The following is a 21989-nucleotide window of genomic DNA, read 5'->3' as shown; positions in this document are numbered from 1 at the left end:
GTGAGAATATATTTGTCTGTAGAAGATAAATGTCAAATGTCACACCTTGACCATTTTTTGATTATCAGTCAAGAAAAAGTAAAACAAAGTTAAATAAAATAGTTCCTAGAAGTGTAAACACATAGATCATGCAGCGTTAAAAAATACTCCTTCGAGGTGTGTAGAATTAGGCGTAGTCTTAAACATGCTGATGGCACTTTAATGTCCCTTAAATGTCTCCCAAAGGCCCTCTTAACCATTGCGTGTAGCTAGAGCTGGACATTTACAAATTCAGTTGTTAGCATGGCTTTCATTTAACTCTTACACTTAAAAAACTAAAGGCGGTAGCCTTCGTCTTCTCTTTGTTTACAAATAATATCCGATTTTGATTTTTTGCCATGGAAGTCCTTTACTTATAAAATGTTGCGAATTGAAGTGATTTGTCTTTTAAATGCACAGAATAACTTTAAGCCCTTCATTGTATACCTTTCTCTCTTGAAAAGCGAATGAAGTATTGACAGTCAGTTTCTGTATTCATTGTCCGGGTGATCACTGGTTATATAACTTAAATAGCATTTTCAACCCAAGAGGGACAGCTCTCAATGATGCAGGCACCACAAACATGTCTTAACCTTGTTGGGGGTAATCAGCACATCATAGTAGCATGAAAACACCCTTCTGCCACCCTACAGTTAAGGTGAGTGACTTGATCCATAGGAAATGCAAACATTTTATTGTTAATAACTTTTGACTTGCAAGACGGATTTGGCTGAAATTTTCCAAACAAAATGGTTGTCACACCATCCCCTCTACCCCACCCCCCCCCATGGGAAATTTGTTAAAAAAATTGAAAAGTTATTAAGAAAGCATGAAAATGTTGTTTTTCCCAATTATTCCAGTCTGGGGGAGGGGAGAGGCAGTGTCAAACTTTCTGTTTGCAAAATATCAGCCAAATCCGTCATACAACTCATGTGGGTTTCCTTTGGAACTTGACACTCAACTATAGTGCGGCAGTGACCACACCACTATATATATATAGTGGCCATGTAGTTATGGTTAAGTTGGTGTTTCCATAGGAAAAGCATGTTTTGGGGGGCTTATAACTTTGCTCCCCCTGGACGAATCAAAGTTTGGTGAGGATTCGTTCAGGGGGGAAAAAGTTAAAGGGGGGTCCCAACATTTCTTTTTTTCCCATAGACTGAATGGGAAAAAAACTTTGCTCGTGCCTACAGCCCAAACCGCTGGACAGATTTTCACCAAATTTGGACCAGGAGCAGCGGCTTGGTCCCAAAAGCGTGCTTTTGCAGGTTTAGTGAAAATCCGTTCAGTCATTTAAAAAAAAAAAAAAAAAAAGCTGGTCATAAAAAATTTGTGCTATCTGTGTTTGGTCCGCAGACACACTTCCCTGTTCGCTCCGTGGACAGTGTCCTGATTGGCTGATCGACCTACATCGTGTCCGCGGACATGCGACGTGTTCGCTGATTGGACGGTGTGGAGCGTGAAGCGCGTCAGATTTTCGGTGGCGCCTGCCATCTTGGATTCGCGGACGTCCGCGGACAGCGCGGTGAAACATGGTTCAAAATTTGTATTTAGTAGAATGTGTTGGTGTGTAGGAGTGTTTGGGGAGGGTGGGAGAGTATGAGATAGGTTGAAAGTTGTGTTTTTTCATGTGGTAGACGTTCTTGTTGTGTTCGATTTGTCTGCGGACATCACGGGTGTTCTGAAATGTTCTAAATAAACTGAATGGGGGGTTTTCTGAGGACTCAATATGTGTCCGTTTTGTTCGGAAGCAAGCTGAAACTGTTCTAAGAACGCTCGAGGTGTCCGGAAATGTTCGTAAATAAACAAAATGGGCGTGTCATGGGGACGCTGTCCGTATTGGTCTCTTGTAAGCTGAATCTGTTCTAAGAACATTTGCGGTGTCCTGAAATGTTCGCAAATAAACAAAATGGGGGTGTCCTGAGGACACTGTCCGTATTGTTCATTGTCAAGTTGAAAATGTTATAAGAACTCTCGCAGTGTCCTGCAATGTTCGTAAATAAACAAAATGGGGGTGTTCTGAGGACGCTGTCCGTATTGTTCGTTGTCAAGTTGAAAGTGTTCTAAGAACTCTCGCGTTGTCCTGAAATATTCGTAGGGGGTGTCCTGAAGATGCTGTCCGTATTGTTCGCTGGCAAGTTGAAAGTGTTCTAAGAACACTCATAATGTCCGCGGACATTAAAAGTTTCCATTGGCCATAGTTGAAATGTTTGACTCTATGGGTGTGATATGCTGCGGTGGTTGTGGCCAGGGCATAGAGTGTTGGGTGCATGGCATGAATTTTGTTGTCACGTGGGTATGTTTGAAAGCCAACAACTGTACCCAGTGCTCCATTAACTAGTACTTGGTCCACGTCAAGGTTACGTTTAAGCATTACTCTGCAATTTAAGGATAATTTTAATATCTTTTCTAAGCCTGCTGTGTTTGAGATTGATTTTTCTAAACTATTTAGTCTTGTTGTGGCTTGGTCACACATAGGTAGTGTCATACCATGTACATCTAGTTTGTCTGTGGCGCTAATTTCCATTATTGGTTGCATTTCTTTACTTAACATTATTTCATTGAATTTGAAATAGCTTGCAAGAGTTGCAATTAAGGCCATACTATTGACATTTTTGTGGGCTTATTGTTCCAGAACATCTGTAGCACATGCATTATCGCCATAAAGTGCATTAATGTGCCGGGTTTTCAATATTGCTTCTGCTTCTTTAGAAAGTATACCAACTCTGATACTTTTTAAGATGTTGGCATAAGTGAGATCTGCAGATTGCCATATGTTTTCTGTTAATTCTCTGTATTGGAAATGTTGCCAAACGTTGACATTGCCAATGCTGCCAAAAGTTTTACGGCAGAGTTTGTGTCCTAATGTTTTAAAAATAGGCTCACCTTTTACTGGTGTCAATTGAAGAAGATCTCCGAAAACAATAATGTGTTTTCCTGCAAAGAGCTCTTCATAGTTTGTTTTGAGTACTTCTTGTAATCTGAGGTGAATCAAAGCCAACATTACGTTGGAGACCATGCTCACTTCATCTATTAGTAGCATTTTCATTTGTTTCAATGCTCTGCGTAGTTCCATTGCAGCTTCTGCAGAAAGTTTGTAATAGTCTAATTTGTTCTGGTGTTCTACTGGCAATAGTAGTAATTGGTGTGACGTGACACCACTTATGTTGTAGGCAGCTAAACCTGTGGGAGCAGTGACAACAGCTGACTGTTTGTTGTTTGTCAATTGTTGAAGGAACTTACTGATGATTTTGATTAGGAATGTTTTGCCAGAACCAGCTTCACCACTGACGTACAGTAGTATAGGTTTATAATTATGGCAGGAACATTCTTTATTTTTGTGTTGTACACCATGTGCAATTTGTTTTGTTACTTCTTGAAAAATGCTACGTTGCTAATTGTTTAGTTTTTATTGTAGTATAGTTAAGTCTTCTTTATCTTCATACTGACACATGGTGTTTTCTACTTCTAGCATAGCTAATTCTGCCTCATTTGCTATTAGTGGCTCTCCCAGTGGTTCTTGGCTTCCTGTTACAGAAGGTTGACTACTGTCAGGAGTGTCCTTATCTAGTTGGGCCTGGAGTTCTTCTTCGTGTTGCTGTTCATTGTGCAACATTGTTTTGTACTGTGTAAAGTTTACATCAGTTATAGTGCTTTCATTTGCAGTGAAAGCATCTTCATATGAGTCATAGTTATCTAGTATTTCTTCTTCTTTTCTCCATGGTTTAAAGAGTTGTAGCAGGGACATGTATATACTTCTTTATGTTGAGGAGTCTTTAATGACAATTTGATATGATTAATTAAATTTGGTTAAGTGAGTTTAACTAAGCTGCCTTCACAGTTTGTCACTCTGTATTTACCTTTTTTTCATCAGGATTTATATTATTTTTGTATGTGTAGTTTTGGGCTATGTGGTATAGAGACATGTTTTCCAAAGTATTACTTCTGTTTGGGTAGTATGCGTCCAATACATTTTTTTTTAAATGTCTTGCCTGTTGGGATCACGTTTGGCTATTGTTTCTATATCTTCGTAGGATTTTAGAACTATTTTTCTAGATTTAGCTGGACCAAGACTTAGCCATACTATATTTTCAGATTTACCATACAATGCAGTGCCAGTTAAACAATCATAAAAGCATGTGGATATGTGGTGCTCCTCTGGCTTGGTATTCTTTTCTCCAAAAGAGGTGTTGCACTTTTCCAAGGGGAGGAACAGTTTTATTACAAATAAAATGTAGCATAGCAATGAAGCGATGGTGAAAATATCTTGAAACATTAACAGGATCTAGAGAACTAAGTTCTCCAGGTGTTAGTATATCTATGTTTGTTTTGTTTTTGTTTGATATGCGTAGGAAATCATGTAAATCTTCCCATGCATATTCTGCACAACTTAATGTAAAAAACCAAGTGGGTAGCCCAAGGTTTCTGATCATACAACATACATCTCCATGACCTTGAAACCAGTACTGTTTAGTACCACGCATATTTGCTAATAGATTTGTAATATTTGATTGTAAAACCTCATCCTTTTGTTGCACTTTTTGTAATAATTGTGTAGCTGTCATATTTTGAAAGTGTGATCCTGATTTTCATATGTGTGCAACTCTGTAACATAAAGTTGCTAGTTGACTTTCAAAGAGTAGGTGGAATATGTATTCCACATTTTTATTTAAATCTGGGATCTTCAGAATACATCCGTAATGAGCGGTATTCTGAAGCTGATATTTGAATAGGTCTATCATCGTACCTTCCTCCTTTGCCAGTAGGAAAGAGTAGAGGAAAAGCACGTGCTTCTATACTTTTTTCCCATATGCTGATTGGTGATCCTTTTGTTTGACGCATTTGGTACGTTTCCAGTGCATCTTCTATGGTGTCATTAGAGTGCAAAGGATGAATTGTATAATGGTCTAAAGTATTTGATATTGTAGCAGGATCTAGGAGCTCAGCCTCTTGTGTTTCTTGAATTATTTCAGTTGTATCCTTCAGGTTTTCTTCAATATTAATTTCTTTGTAATATTCATTATTCTCTTTAAGATATTGCAAGGCATGTCTAACTTTATGTAAATCTACCAGCTGTTGCCATATTATTTTGACTTTTGTAGGTACTCCATTTACTAAGATAATTAAAGATTGCTGCATTGGACGTTGCACTCCTAGAGTATGCACATTTTCTTTCAAATCTAATGGTAAATAAACTACTTTTCCACTTATGCCTTTTACCAATTCAGAGGGAGGTAAATTTGCTGTTTTTGGTTGAAGGCGTATTATTGCTTGAAATGGGTGCACTGTTTGAATTATGATGCTCTCATATAAATTAAGTTGTTGTAGGGGTGTTGGTAGTGGGTATAATTCCAAATTATTTGTTATAGCACGTGAAGGAGTTTGGTTGTTGTCAAGTTTTGCAGTGCAGTAACTGCAAAGTATTAAGGGGTCAGTTATTTCGTATTTGTTTTCTGCTACAAGGTAGAGAGCTAATTCAAACCATTTAGAATCTTCATTGTCTTCTATTTTGTATGATAGGTCTACAGTTTTTGTGTTACTTTTATAAAAAGTTCTGCGGCAACATACACACACACATGGTATGGTACTTCAGCTGATGTACTTTTAAATTTTAGTATTTCTTTTTTGTATGTGTTTAGTAAAAGGTTGCCATATGTAGAATTGTTGCTAATTTGGTTTAAAGCTATTTCATTCTGTAAGTGGCTTTCACTTCCAAAATATTTTTTCTGGATACAGTCAATTTCTTCAAGTAGGTCTTTTGCTGTACCATGTAGAATAATGTTATTTACACTTGCTAGTGCTAAAGCAGGACTTTTAGCATAGTACAGTATATAAACTAGATTTCTTATAGTTGAATGATGTGTTGATATCCTTTTGAGTAGGTCCTGTAATGCAGTCCAATGAATGTCCTTGTAGTCCTGTGTACTTGCGCACTGGACAGGTATCCATATTTTACAGTAGTTTAATTTTGATTTTGTCTTTGCTTTTTACATATTGATTGAGGAATTGGCGTAAAGACTTGAACAATTGTTTGGGAATGTTACACATTGACGCGCATGGCCATTTGTACACTAGATGTTCTGATTCAGTTGAATGGACGGGTAATTCTACATTTTCAGGGCATATTTTTGTAAGGAGTACTTCTTGTTCCATTATGGTATTATTCACTTTTTCATAACCTCGACCACTGCTATGTATGGCAATTGTATTTGTTTGCTTTTGTTTGTACGCTTCTTCATTAAAGTATGGTTCTGTGCTCGTAGTGTGATTCCATTCACCTCTGCAGATACTTAAGAAGTTCTTTCTGTTGACATTTCGTTTATTGAGAAGTCTTTTTTGTAATTTAGTTATTAGTTTTGTTAGTGGTTTCATTTTGTTTAACACTAAAATAAAGAACTTTCTTTTGAGAATAATTGCACTATCTATCAATGCTTCTACGATTAATTTCCTACGATAGGTTTTAAGGGTTGAACCAGGTTTCTCTCCTGTTTTTATAAGATTTTGAAGGACTCTGTGATGGAACATTTTGGCTAAAATACTTTTCTTGGTATGCTTACTTTGAACTTTATCAAGATTTATAGAAGCAGTTTTATCTGTAGTGATAGCTGATTTTTTGTTAATTGTTTTCTGGTTTGTTTTACATTTTGATAGAGGAGGCAAAGTTTTTGCACTTGAAACTTCTTTTGTTCACTAAATGACTGTATTAGCTGTTTTGTTTCAACTTTTTTTACAAATTCTGATAGAGATGGATGCTTATGTTGGACACTTTTATTTTCATTTGTTCTACTTCTGCGTAGCTTTCTACGGACTTGACTTTTGGTAGGCATTTTTTAGGGTCTGTTGAAAAAAATAAGGAAGGTATGGGTTGGGGTGTTCTGCAATGTATGTGTGCTATGTGCATGAGTGTTTGAGTAAGATGATAAAGATGTATGTAATGGTGTGTGATTGTGCATTGGGAACTACAACTAGTAGGGATGGGTATTCTTGAATTTATGTGCTACTAAACTGGGGTTCAGATGACAGAAAAAAGTAAGCTAGTGGTGTGGAGAAGTACAAATAGTAAATCTAATGTATACAATTAAAACAGTTGTTTGTTCTATGATATCAAAATTGTAGCGGTTGAGTTGGGTAATTTGGTGTCCGAAAATAGGAATTTGTGGGCCATTCTGGCTGTAAATCGCTGTTTAAGACATGGGGATTTTTGGACAGAATGGTGCACAATCTCTATTTTTATGCACAGAAATAGCATAAAGTAACTTTACAATGTGTTTCAGTAATAATACAAATATTATGGTGATATTCTACTTACTTCTTTTCTGAAATGAACAGGTTACTTCTTAGTTCTTCTTTGTTCTTCAAATTCGGTTGCTTCTTTTCAGGAGAATGGTCTTCACTGCAATTGTAAAAGAAACAAATTAGTAATTTTATTTGTATATAGCACTGTTTTTAATTTAGACATTGATTTTTTTAATTGAAATCCTCAGCGCCTTCCTCAAAACCATTAACACTATCTTATTTACACAAGATACGTCGCACAAGTTCAATACATATGATATGTTCTTAATGAACAAATTGTATTGTAATGACTAACTGTAGCAAACAAAATATCTTTATTATGTTTGTGAAATTCATAATGTACCACTGAATACCACTATTTCTGTAACTAAGCTCTTCCAGGTAATAGTGCCCCAATGTCATGCTTAAATTAAAGTAATTGAATAAATAAAGAAATAAAACAAAAATATTAAGTCAGTTTGAAAATGTGTTCATGTACTGTACAGAAAATATGCATACCTGTAGTTTGTGTTCATGCATATGGATATGCATGGAGCTGCTAGTAGACATTTTGGAGACTTGTACAGTATTTCTTGTAGATGATGCTTGCCAACGATATGAAACTTGTACTCAGAGAGATTCACAGTACATTTGCAGTGCTGATCTATGATGATGCAGTTAGATGTAGAGGTCTTGAATGTGATTGGTGGATGGTCATGTGACTTCTTAGCTACATCCAATGAGGGTATGGCCCAGAAAGTGAAGTGGAAATGGTAGAAGGGCTGTTCATGTTACGATATGTCCGCGGACATGGCGGTAGTTTGCGGACATCGAGTGTTACATCCGGGGATTTTTGGGTTCAGAAGTCATGCAAATGAGAATGAGCACTGAAAGGGATTGGTCAGGAAAGTTTAGTGGGTTTGTTGTGCCAGGAGAGAGTTTCTCAGATACTCTTTTTGCTGAGAGAACAACAGATAGCTATGGCTGTGTGTTTCAGAAAACAGATTGTTTGGATTTTGGGAGATTCATGGATACATTGGTTGAAGGTGCAGAAAGCTGTGGAGTAGGTGTAGATCTTGGATTTCCACATGTGGAAGTACACTGGCATGGAGTACATGGAATGAAGTGGCCGGACTTGCTACCTTTTTGTGCTAGTTTGGAAACAGAGCAACATCCAGACATAATTGTAATTCCTTGTGTAGGGAACAGTTTAGGACATGTGTCTGGAATTTCTTTGCAATTTTCTATGAAAGAAGGACTTGGGAAGGTCATGGACATGTTCCCTAATTCTCAAGTAATATTTTCACGGATTGCACAGAGACAAATGTGGCTTCGTTTTTCTTCATTTGGTCCAGAAATGGAAAAAACAAGGCACAATGTTAATAAGGCTGTTTGTGCCTTTCTAAGAGATTTTGGCATGTCCTTCACAATGAAAATATTATGTTTCATAGTACATACATTTTTCGCAGAGATGGAGTCCATTTTACTTATGCTGGCAATCAGATTTTTTTGAGAAATATACAAAATGCATTACGACCTTTTTTAGAATTACAGCATCCATTTTGAAGTAGGTGTTAAGTATTTATAATGTTTGACATACAAACACCTCCCAAAGGCTCTTTTCAGAGCCACCACTTGTTTGTTCTATAATATCAAAATTGTAGCGGTTGAGTTGGGTAATTTGGTGTCCGAAAATAGGAATTTGTGGGCCATTCTGGCTGTAAATCGCTGTTTAAGACATGGGGATTTTTGGACAGAATGGTACACAATCTCTATTTTTAGGCACAGAAATAGCATAAAGTAACTTTACAATGTGTTTCAGTAATAATACAAATATTATGGTGATATTCTACTTACTTCTTTTCTGAAATGAACAGGTTACTTCTTAGTTCTTCTTTGTTCTTCAAATTCGGTTGCTTCTTTTCAGGAGAATGGTCTTCACTGCAATTGTAAAAGAAACAAATTAGTAATTTTATTTGTATAAAGCACTGTTTTTAATTTAGACATTGATTTTTTTAATTGAAATCCTCAGCGCCTTCCTCAAAACCATTAACACTATCTTATTTACACAAGATACGTCGCACAAGTTCAATACATATGATATGTTCTTAATGAACAAATTGTATTGTAATGACTAACTGTAGCAAACAAAATATCTTTATTATGTTTGTGAAATTCATAATGTACCACTGAATACCACTATTTCTGTAACTAAGCTCTTCCAGGTAATAGTGCCCCAATGTCATGCTTAAATTAAAGTAATTGAATAAATAAAGAAATAAAACAAAAATATTAAGTCAGTTTGAAAATGTGTTCATGTACTGTACAGAAAATATGCATACCTGTAGTTTGTGTTCATGCATATGGATATGCATGGAGCTGCTAGTAGACATTTTGGAGACTTGTACAGTATTTCTTGTAGATGATGCTTGCCAACGATATGAAACTTGTACTCAGAGAGATTCACAGTACATTTGCAGTGCTGATCTATTATGCAGTTAGATGTAGAGGTCTTGAATGTGATTGGTGGATGGTCATGTGACTTCTTAGCTACATCCAATGAGGGTATGGCCCAGAAAGTGAAGTGGAAATGGTAGAAGGGCTGTTCATGTTATGATATGTCCGCGGACATGGCAGTAGTTTGCGGACATCTAGTGTTACATCCGGGGATTTTTGGGTTCAGAAGTCATTCAAATGAGAATGAGCACTGAAAGGGATTGGTCAGGAAAGTTTAGTGGGTTTGTTGTGCCAGGAGAGAGTTTCTCAGATACTCTTTTTGCTGAGAGAACAACAGATAGCTATGGCTGTGTGTTTCAGAAAACAGATTGTTTGGATTTTGGGAGATTCATGGATACATTGGTTGAAGGTGCAGAAAGCTGTGGAGTAGGTGTAGATCTTGGATTTCCACATGTGGAAGTACACTGGCATGGAGTACATGGAATGAAGTGGCCGGACTTGCTACCTTTTTGTGCTAGTTTGGAAACAGAGCAACATCCAGACATAATTGTAATTCATTGTGTAGGGAACAGTTTAGGACATGTGTCTGGAATTTCTTTGCAATTTTCTATGAAAGAAGGACTTGGGAAGGTCATGGACATGTTCCCTAATTCTCAAGTAATATTTTCACGGATTGCAAAGAGACAAATGTGGCTTCGTTTTTCTTCATTTGGTCCAGAAATGGAAAAAACAAGGCACAATGTTAATAAGGCTGTTTGTGCCTTTCTAAGAGATTTTGGCATGTCCTTCACAATGCAAATATTATGTTTCATAGTACATACATTTTTCGCAGAGATGGAGTCCATTTTACTTATGCTGGCAATCAGATTTTTTTGAGAAATATACAAAATGCATTACGACCTTTTTTAGAATTACAGCATCCATTTTGAAGTCGGTGTTAAGTATTTATAATTTTTGACATACAAACACCTCCCAAAGGCTCTTTTCAGAGCCACCACTTCTTACCACAGAAAATTGCAATAGTTATGATAGGGTAGCAACCCAATTGTTTAGATGTCCGCAGACTTCGAAAAAATACAAAGGGCCCTTCTTCATTTATTTTCACTTCTATTTCTTAACTGTGAAAGGCGGCTCTGAAAAGAGCCTTATTTTTTTTTAATTTTTGTAATTTTGTATTTCTTTTGGTTTTTTATACACGACACACTAGGAGAGGAGGGGAAAGGAGGGTAAAGGGGGGACACCAACCACAGGGATAAGAAAGGGCGAGCTGAGAGAGGAAGATGTAGAGTGGGTTTTATTTGGGTAGCGAGCAGGTCTTCTCATGCTCTGAGACGATAGTCTCAAAAGCACTGCCAAGTCGCTCCCCCCTGCAGAGTACTGTGTCACAATACATACCTACAACTGTGACCCTCGAAAGGTAAGGGTCATCAGAATTCTGTATGGCCTGTGAGGCAGCTTGAGGAAGAAGCTGTCCCACAGAGGCGGTCCTTGTGGTGACACAATCAGAAACGGAGGATGAAGTAAAGGAAATCAACCTACTACGTTCTTCGCAAGGTACAACCTAGCGAATAGCCCCAGAGTGAAATGACCTCAGTTGTCGCTTCATGGTAGTGGTCCCAAAGCTGTACAAACCGTGCCTCCCGCGACTGAGTATCATTTTGCACTCATTGCAGGTGACACGGTTCGCACGAGCCTTAGGACCATTCCCATGAATGGTAAACAACCGCCACACCCAAGACTCACGCCTAGTGCGGGTAGTAGGGATTTCGTCTACCTCATTCTCGTCATCCTCTTCTTCCTCCTCTGCATCCTCCTGTTCCCCTCTTCAGGCCCTTGGGAAGGTGGTGGTGGTGGAGGGGGTGGGGGTGGTGCTGAAGCAGACAAAGCACCTGGTGGCAGCAGTGGAGCCACAGAAGCCATCAGGTTGTAGATGGAAATCTGCAGGTTGCAGCAAAAAATCTCTGTGCTCTGTAGAATAGCCAGAAACACAATTAGAATCCGCTCTAGGGCGTGGTCTTTTATAGGGGTGCTTGTGCGCGGTCCGCGGACATGCCCTCTGTCCGCGGACAGATCGAACACAAAAAAGGTTCAAAAGGTTTCAAAAAGTATGTATAAACTTATAATTAGTATGTGGGACTTGTGCTATGGTGAGTTTTTATTGAAAAATATTGTGGATTACGTGAAAATGTACTTTAAATTGTTCGGGGACACAAACAGTGTCCGCATTCAGAACAAGCGATCAGCGTGGGCACGGTCACATGGTCGCTTCGCGAACATGTTCGGGAAGGAAGCGGCTGCCGCAGGACACCAAATGCACGGGCATTGGTTTGCGCATGCGCGTTGATGTTCTACGGACACTGTTCGGGTCCTGAAGTAATTAAAAGTGTGTCAGATGTCAAATTAACAGTTACGGACAGGCGTTTGTTCTTAGAACAGTGTCAACTTGCTTGCGAACAATACGGACAGACATATCGTCCTCAGAACACCTCCATTTTCGTTTCTTTACGAACATTTCAGGACACTGCATGTGTTCTTAGAACAGTTTCAACTTGCTAGCAAACAGTACGGACAGGTGTAGTATTCTTCAGGACAGCTCCATTTTCATTTATTTACGAACATTTCAGGGCACCAATTGTGTTCTTAGAACAGTTTCAACTTGCTAGCAAAAAGTACGGACAGGTATAGTGTTCTTCAGGACACCTCCATTTTCGTTTAATTACGAATATTTCAGGACACCAATTGTGTTCTCAGAACACTTTCAACTTGCTAGCGAACAGTACGGACAGGTATAGTGTTCTTCAGGACAGCTCCATTTTCATTTATTTACGAACATTTCAGAACACCCGCAATGTCCGCAGACACCTACATTGTTTTTTTTAAACGGAAACTAATTACAACACAATATAAAAATATAACTTTATGTAACATATATTAATAATTTATGACAAAGAAGGTGAGGCAGAAACGGAAACAAAAACAGGAGAATTAGGGGTTTCAACATGATTGTTATTAGGTGAAGAAGGGATGGAAGTCTCATCAAAACGTTTTGCGTTATGGAGAGGATTTGGGGATCATTGACTGGGATATGGTGAGGGGGGACAAGTACATGTGGGACAATGGTATGAGGTTTTTGTTTTAAAATGATCTTCAACAAAAGTTTTCAAATTATTAAAATTGGTCAACAATAAATCCATTTTCTCTTTTATGCTGTCAAGCTTGTTATGCATAACAGTTTCTTCAGAGGTATTTTCTATTTTGGTATGCTCTGTACAAAAAAATATATATATATATATATATATATATATATATATATATATATATATATATATATATATGTATATATATATATATATATGTTAAATGTATATAAAATAATAATAATTAAATTGATTATTTTGTAAAGTGTTTATCATTAGTTTCACTATCTTGTGACATTTCCTCATGTGGGAAATGCTCCTCTAGCCATTCCAGAGTACTAGACATTTCTGTAAGAAAAAAAAAGATCATATATATTTTTTTTTAATCTAATACAGAAAGTTTATAAATATATGAGTAAAATGAAGTACACTTACTATTTCAGGTAAAATATGTTCTAAGTACTGTGTAGGTCTGGTCTTGTTCTTAGTTCTGTAGTGTCTGTGAAGTAATTATGTTGGAAGCAAATGTATCTTCTTTTGGTATATTCCATTTTAGAACATATTGTATTTAAATGAATGGTTAGTGTGTTACATATATGGGTTACATTTCTTATGTATCACTACATATAATGTGTATGCGTGCTGCTTTTTGAATTTGTTAAATGTTCCTATGACATGATATGGCAATCAAACATACCCCCCCATAGTTTTTAGGTAGTGGTACTGTTCTTCAAACATATCCGCGGACATTAAAAGAGTTTGCGGACATCAAGTTCAGTAGAAGAGGTTCAGTATGTTCCATATTACATGTAAATAAAGTCAAAGTTATTATTGTTAAATTGCGCTACTAAAAACCTACGAAATTCAGTGAAAAAACGTTGTTAAAGGGACGTTATGGTTAAGTTGCGCTACTAAAAACCTATGAAATTCAGTCAAAAAACTTTGTTAAAGGGACGTTATGGTTCCAAGTAAAACCGAAAAACCCTTGAAATTCGCCAGTTATGGTAAGCTAAGCAACCATAACTCGCGCCACCACCGTGCACTGCTAAGACTAACACCCACGACATCAAAGATGACATTACAAATGTCCCTGAGCAAGCAACGGGAGCGTTACGAAACGCGTCGTAGGTTGTAATGCCTTGAATAAAACTGGATATGGCATAAGAACTCTGGTGAATGGTGGATTGATTTACTTTTTGGAGTTTTATACTGGCGTCCTGACCTCATTGAGTGCTGTCCCCGTGTGGAGAAGTGCAATTACTTTTCCTTTCTTTAAAATATATATATATATATATTTATAAATAAATGCTTGTGTGCACTGTATATGTTCCCCCAATATGATTCTTTTGGACCCACTAGGTGCCTGTTCTGTACATGACTTTTTGGGCCCACTAGCCAAGCCTTTGGCAGTGCGCACTGTATATTTTAAAACACTAATGGGCCACTAGCAATGGCCTTTGACCGCCATGGCTAGTGGAAACAGCCGTTCCTCAATAAGGTGGCCCCGGCCTTCAACTGTGGCCACTATACATGTCTTTCAGGCCCACTAGCCAGGGTCCTTCAGCGCTGGCCATGTCCTCTGTATATTTAAAAAAATGACCAGGCCACTTGCTATGGCCTTTGGCCATGTCCACTGTACATGTCCCCCAATATGTTTATTTTTGACCCACTAGGTGGCCACGGCCACTATACATGTCTTTCAGGTCCACCAGCCAGGGCCTTCTGTCCTGGCTAGTGAGCATGGCCTTCAGCCATGCACACTGTATCTTTTAAAATACTACTAGGCCACTAGCCATGGCCTTTGGCCGTGTCCACTGTAAATGTTCCCCCAATATGCTTCTTTTGGAACAAATAGGTTGCCACGGCCTTCAGCAGTAACCACTATACATGTTTTTTTGGGCCCACTAGCCAGGATCTTTGACACTGGTTTGTGACCCCGGCCATCACCCATACCCACTGTATATTTAAAACACTTCGAGGCCACAAGCCATGGCCTTTGGCCTTGTCCACTCTACATGTTACCCAATATGTTACTTTTCAACCCACTAGGTGGCCACGGCCAGCCATGGCCTTCAGCCGTGCCCACTATACATTTGAAAACACTACCGGAGCCCTAGCCATGGCGTTCAGCCGTGTCCACTGTACGTGTTCCCCCAATGTGTTTCTTTTGGACTCACTAGGTGGCCACGGTGTGAGCACGGCCTTCATGCTCACTGGTGAGGGCCGTATTGCACCCCTTGACATGTTATCCCAATAGATTTCGCCACACTCCACTGTAGCTGTAAAATTCCACTTCTTATTATATCACTCTAATTTTCTCAACTCTCTCAACCCTGAATATTTTGAACATGTTTGCAGTTATTAAACATGTGACACACTCACAATAACCCTGAATATGCCAAAATAACCTTGGATATGAAATTGATATAGAATATGAAAAAAATGCCTTGAATATGTGAAAACGTTCTAGCTCTGAACTTAGTCCACAGCCCCGCCCGCCCTGCTCCCCAATTTCACATGGTGTAATCTTTCCGCCTCCCCACCTCTAGCCTGATGCAATTTCATCCTTTATCCTCCTCCAAATAGCATTTTTTCAACTTTTGTTTTCATCTAACCCTGAATATTACCCCAAATATTCACAAATATCTTAAGAATCGAGTGAATGCTTCCTGCCCAAGTTGTTTCATACCTGGTCCAATTGCGTACAGCGGTTTTGGCACATTTTTGGCTATAGGAAAATGAATGGGGGCAAGGCCGAAACATAGCTTTTTGTTTTGTTAACAATTTCTTTATTTGTTAGCAGATCTTTCCCAAAATCTCCACTTTGGGGGAGCCCCAAAAGTACAATTTTGCTTGAAAAATGTCAGCCAAATCGTTGTACGAATCAAAGATTATTATCAATTCATGTTTTGCGTTTCCTATGGAACTCAACACTCAGCTTAACTATAGTGTGGCGACTGCTGCACTATAATATATATAATTGATGTTTCAGTTACACACTGTGTGTTTATGGATCTGTTCAGGCGCCATCAATATAAAACCTCAGCTTATTTTTCAATGCAGGAATTTCCATGTTTGGAATGAATCCTGGTTTATTCGGAGAGACCTTGGAACTTTCTATGATGGATGGCAGGTTCTGGACTCAACTCCACAGGAACCAAGTCAAGGTAATCTTAGGGTTCTACTTTGTTGCAACATTTTCCAGCTTTCCTTATATTTAGAAAGTGCAGAAAAGCTGGTAAACATTTCTTACAAATGAAAATCAACTCAGAATGCTTCTTCAGAGCAGATACAATTTTAGTGGCTCAGCTCAATGTGCCCTTGTTTTCATGGCCAGCGTTCACATTGCCACGCAGAAGTCCATGGGGACACGGCGGTGTGTGGGGTAGGATGAGGGAAATGGGCTCACATGCATCACATGAGTGGTGTCCCTTCAGCTGAAAACATGTAAAAGAAATAAGTAACACAAAAGACTGTCCTCCCTTGTGAACCAAGAGAACAGCAAACCAAACCAAAAGGGAGGAACATAATGGGGGCTTAGACTGTCTTCCCCTCACACGCCACCCCTGGATTATGCAGCGAATGGATGAGTCCACAGAACGTGGAGCAGCACAAAAATGCCAATGGAGCTGTTTGCTGTGAAATAAGGGGATGCAGCAAGATGGCTCCGATATAATGACATGTATGCATACATTCAGAGCTCCTCGCCATAGGTTATGTGGGTGGTGTTGCCATGGGTGAGGAGGTAGTGGTTTGGTGTCTAAATAGGTGATTACATATTTGAATGAATGAAGACTGGTTTGGTGCATTTAGGCATATGTGACTTATTTAGGGGCTCGCGTATTAGGTAGTTATGATTATTGCCCAAACAAGATATTTTTTATGCATTAATTAATCACAGGATGTGGCCATTGTTTTGCAGTGTTAGTCAACTGGTGAAAATTGAATCCTTTTCTCTGGAAAAGGAAGGTATTCAACAAAGGATTCTATTCCTGTGGGTGATGAGTAAGTGAATTAATGAGTACTCACATTTATATAGCCCACATTTAGGAGAGTTGTTTCTAGGTGCGTTGTGATTTAGTGTAAACCTTGATGATGTTCCTAGCTAGAAAAAAAACATTATCACAGGCAACAGCTCCAGCTTTTGCATACATGTTTTATGAAGCTGGATGCATGAGCAGTCCATAGTGATGGTGGAGGAGCATGTGTAATGGGAAGTTGAAATTGTATTATAAAGTTGTGTGCAAATGTTGAGTAAATCAAGATATATATCTATTTTCTATCTAATGCAACTACGGTTGAAATCAGGCACCTCGCTTGCAAAGCGTGGTGGACCCCACTGCTGAACGAGGAAACCCTGTCCCTTTAAATGTGTTTGAAACCCCTTCCGGGCCAGCCTCGCCCACTCCTCCAGGTCACCCAGGTCTGGCTGAAAACACCCCAGGATGTTCCTGTCTCTACTAGTGGTCGGTTTATTCTGTTTCATTTTAGACGGGAGTTCCCGCCAGCACTGAGTCCGCTTACAGGAACCATAGAGTCCCCCTGCCAGGCAGGGGTGTAAATTGAGGGAGGCATCAAGCTGGACGATTTGTGCATGGACCGTGATAGATGTAGGCTCTGGTTGAATAATACTTATACCACAGGGACATAGGCTACCCCACCTGTATGGCACTTGCCAGTAGTGTAATGTCGCACAACAAATCAATCATAACATTTGATCTATGTATAAATTAGAGAGCACCAACATTTGTTTTCACACATGTAACAGTTTTTATTTTCTAGTAAATCCTTAAAAATGCCTGTGGAGGCTGCTGTGTATGTATACACATCTTCAACCCCCTGTCTATGAGGAGATTTATACAAATGCCATCATATTAAATATTCATATGACTAACACATTGTAATACCATTTTTTGTGAGGGTTAGTACAAGTTGTGACTTAGAATGTGGTTGATATATCCACACGTCTGTCTAGTCAATTCTGGTTGAGTGCAAGGCAGTGGTGTTGAGTGGAGACGATCTAGAAATCTTGGCCTATTAACGAATGATGCAGGCAAGACCCACGTGTTTGACAGTTATGTTAATGTTAAAGGTATTTATATAGCGCATCCTCACCAACAGAGCTGGTCTATGTGACCGAGCAGGTGTCTGTTTCTCCAGACATTTCTTTCCATGCACACACGCATCCTTATCATACTCTATAACCTCCAACACTCTAAACTTCGGTTCTCCCAGGGTTTCCCACTCACAGTGCATTGAGACTATAATAATGGTAGAAGGTGCTATACAAATAAGAAGGACAACACAAGGTTCAGAGTGTACAAATGTCCGTTTGAAGGTTAGGGGAAGATTTTAGGGACAGATATGCTTGAAATTACTGACTAGTCTGAATCATTAACAGAGTGCTCCTTCCTGGTCTTAAATTTAATTTACTAAATGACTGCAAATAGTTTACGATGCAAGTGGCCAGTTTGTTTTTGTTTATAGATTGCTGTACGACTATGTGAGATGACGTGAAAATGTCAAACATACTGCAGTATTATTTGCACTTCTAGGTTTCAGTTGTCATGCTGGTGCATTCCTGAAGACGTGGTCTTAGTTTGTTTCACTTGAAGTAATGCATTTAAAATAGGCTTTCTTGAGAGAGGGATCATAGCTGTACTGGCAGGGTGGCATGGAGTCCTCTAACTTCAAGCTCAGGCTGCTGCACCTGCAGTGCTGGCCTTGCTGGGAGAACATTATGCAAGAGGTGCTCATGGTCTCCAGTCCCTCGCATAGCAGTGAACCCGCTGCAATACAATAATTTAGAGATACGTCGTTCGTGCAACTGCAAAGTAATGGGAGCCCACGTCTAATTTGCCTAAACATTTAGTCTCAACCACTGTACCTAGACTTTATACAAGCCAAGATTAAGCCTCAGTAGAAGAGCTGGAAGCTCGAAACACGTGTCAGGCTGCAACAGCACTGATTAAAACCACTTAATTAATCTGCATTATGCTTGCTATCTTATGTGTGTGCGCAGTTTGAGAGCAAACCCATTCTTCTCTTGGTCTCGCAGCTAGACTGCCAAATCTAAACATTCAGAATTCGACCACATATTTAGCATGGTTTGGCAGGACTGTGTTTTGGGAACTGTGTCTATTGAATGAGGTGGAAAGAAGAAAGGGCAAGTAGGTTAGTAGTAATGCTATCTGTTAAGCCAGGGAGCACTGGCTGTCCCTGATTTCTGTCCTATGATGAGAGTGCGGATGGTGTTAGTTTGGGCACCTCCCAAATTTCCTTGCCCATACTTATGCAAGTGCTCCTAGGGAGGTATTGACCATGATGGGGGTGGGAGGAGATAGACGGTTCCTCGTGTTTGTCCTACAGAGCCAGCATAACAGTGCCAGGCCACTGAAAAAACCACAACAGATTTTGTGAACATGTGAAAGCCCTATGTATGATGCAAAAGTAATGAATGTGCTAAAGCACTTCCTGGGCCACAACTAATCTGCTTCATACGAGCTTTGTAGGGGACCGAGATAGCGGGAATTGAAAGGTCACACTCACCCGTGTATAGACTGTTCTTTTGATGTCACATGTAAAATATAGAAATTAGCATTTGAGACCACTGCTTCTTGCGGACCCGAGTCTCATTTAAAAAGAATCAGCATCATTGCTTTCGTGCACATCACCTTTCAGTCTTAACACAATTCTTTATAGAAATGCATCACTGTGATTATTTAATCGATCACTATGATATATCGGTTTTAGTTTGCTGGCTCCCGCTATATACTGCCATTTGCACTACTGCTTAATGGACTAGGCCCTAAGATTACTGGTTCAAGGTCCTGCAGCATCTAGCAGGCACAGACGATGGGTATAGAATAAGAATTTGTCTCGGTAGGATAGCCCAGTGGTAGTCTCGGGAGGATAGCTCAGTGGCAACGTGCTTGCATTGAAAGCAAGACGACACCCCGGGTCCGAGCTTAGAAACCTTAGGTGGTTCGTTCCCTGGGTCCGCACTTCGAAACCTCTGGGTATTAAGCGCATTATAAATAACCTATCATATCACGAAGAAGCGGCTGAGTAATTCTGACGAATTACACCCTCCCCACAGTATCATTCCACTGAAAAAAAGGACCTGCAGAAAAATACTCCTAAATAAGATTCATCATGCAACACACCCCCGAATTTCAAGCCTCTCAATGCAGTTTATTTATGTAGCATTTCTTTATCCACCAAGGGTGAAAAACTGATTCACTCAGATTCATATGTTTCGGTTGGACACTGACCTTAATATGCAGTGCTCAACTGGAATCATACCATTACACCACAGCCCATTTTTTAGAATCCCACTTCAATTAATTTATTTTAATTTAATTTTGTCGCACAGCATATGGGGGTTGGGTTAGGGTGTTAATTAAGGTGGGGGGGTGTTGGGAGCGCTGGGTGGGTCTCCCCACATTAATTTGCAGTGAAATGTGTTTAAAAGGAAAAAGAATTAGATGAAATGAGATTCACATTTTTTCCCGATAAATCCCGTAGATCCACTCAACTTACTATTCTTTATTGATCACCGAGAACCATCTGGCTGGCATTACCAAGATTCTCCCTCCAAAAATTAGAATTACATTACATCTTTAAATAGCCCATCTTGCTGGATTCCTCCCACTTGTAAGCACAGTAAGTATAGGCATGATTACGCCTATGTTTAATGGACTTCAATGTATTACCCTCAGAAGGCTGACAGTCTGAGTCAGTTATTCTTGAGTGCTGCAGATGGGGCACAGACGGCAGGGGGAGTGCTTATCACACTATTTATTTATGTAATTGGGATTTTTAACACGCCTAATACCGTACCTGAGTTCGCTTTCTAAGCGCGGATCTGGGATTCGCACCTCTGTTTCTCTGCGTGGTCTTGCTTCCAAGACCAGCGCGTGTTGCCCCGTGGCTTAGGGTGCATCCACCAAGCATCCGGCAGGCCCTCAGTTCCTTCCCGTGCACTTCCTAATGTGTGTTTGTGAATCAGCTTAACTCATGTCTGATGTTTGTGGCAGGGCTCTATCGCTGCGGTCCCACCTCTGTCAAGGCCGTCAAAGAGGGGGATGTTCAACTGAGCTACGATGGACCCTTCGTGTTTGCAGAGGTGAATGCTGATCGTGTGGACTATCTATACCACAGCGCAGACAACAAGGAGAGAGTTGAGACAGATACCACCTACGTTGGCCAGAGTATGAGCACAAAATCTGTGGGTAGCGATGAGCGCATCGATGTCACTGATCTATACAAATATGCAGAAGGTAAGGAGTTCCTCATAGAATCATAAAATAAATATGATCAGTTTATACTTTTCACCCCAAACCACAAATGTTCCTACATTACATAAAGTAAAACATGGGCTTTGGATGCCAATGGTATATGTACTATGGCATTTAGATGTTCAGCTGCAGCCATAGCATCCTTTCAATTAAAGTGTTTTCACTGAATTTGCATGGTTTTTAAAGCATACCCTTAACTGAGTGTCGCCTTCACTAAAGTTTGTTTCACTGCATTTCAAAGGTTTTTATAACTGAGGGGGCGCCAACGTGTTACTGTAACTTAACATTACTCCCCTTAACAAAGATGTTTTCTCTGAATTGCAATGATTTTGAAATTGTATACCTTTTATTATTTCCACATCATCATTATAAAATGAGTGTATCCTCAGAAAGCTTAGGGTCTGAAATTTTACACACAGTTAACACACTATGGGCCAGATTTACAAAGCGAATGGGATTGCGCTGTTATAAAACGCTTTTCTAAATCAGGCCCTAAATTCGAGCTCTCTGCTACCAGTTAATTTCCACTGACAAAAATGACTGATTCTTTCACATAAAAAGACATTCAGCCTAGCCGTCTAATCCGCTCTAGGGTCAGTACAAGCATAAGAATGCTCCTGCATGGCCCTTTTGTAAATAAACCTTTTTAAGCACCCGTTGTATGGCTCTTTCAACAACACCTGACCAAGGACAAATTCCAATGGACGCACATACCGACGTGCGAACCTACCAGTACTGCGCTACTGTCAAAAGATGCCAGCCCAAATGCCGGCTACCTACACTCTATACAGCGCTCTACTGC

General features: G+C 39.5%; 1 protein-coding gene across 1 annotated transcript in view; it reads left to right on the top strand.

Moving 5' to 3' along the window:
• Positions 1-21989, top strand: part of LOC138579924 (protein-glutamine gamma-glutamyltransferase E-like) — a 90500-nt gene that overhangs the window by 54510 nt on the left and 14001 nt on the right. The window contains exons 8-9 of the mRNA XM_069650145.1: positions 15951-16054; positions 20927-21169. Coding sequence (XP_069506246.1) covers positions 15951-16054; positions 20927-21169 — 347 coding nt within the window. The remainder of the gene's footprint in view (positions 1-15950; positions 16055-20926; positions 21170-21989) is intronic.

Source organism: Ambystoma mexicanum, chromosome 3p, assembly GCF_040938575.1.
Source record: "Ambystoma mexicanum isolate Mex_15411 chromosome 3p, UKY_AmexF1_1, whole genome shotgun sequence".
Classification (NCBI taxonomy): domain Eukaryota; kingdom Metazoa; phylum Chordata; class Amphibia; order Caudata; family Ambystomatidae; genus Ambystoma; species Ambystoma mexicanum.
The sequence above is the reverse complement of the archived record's forward strand: the minus strand, read 5'-3'. Positions and strand labels throughout refer to the sequence as shown.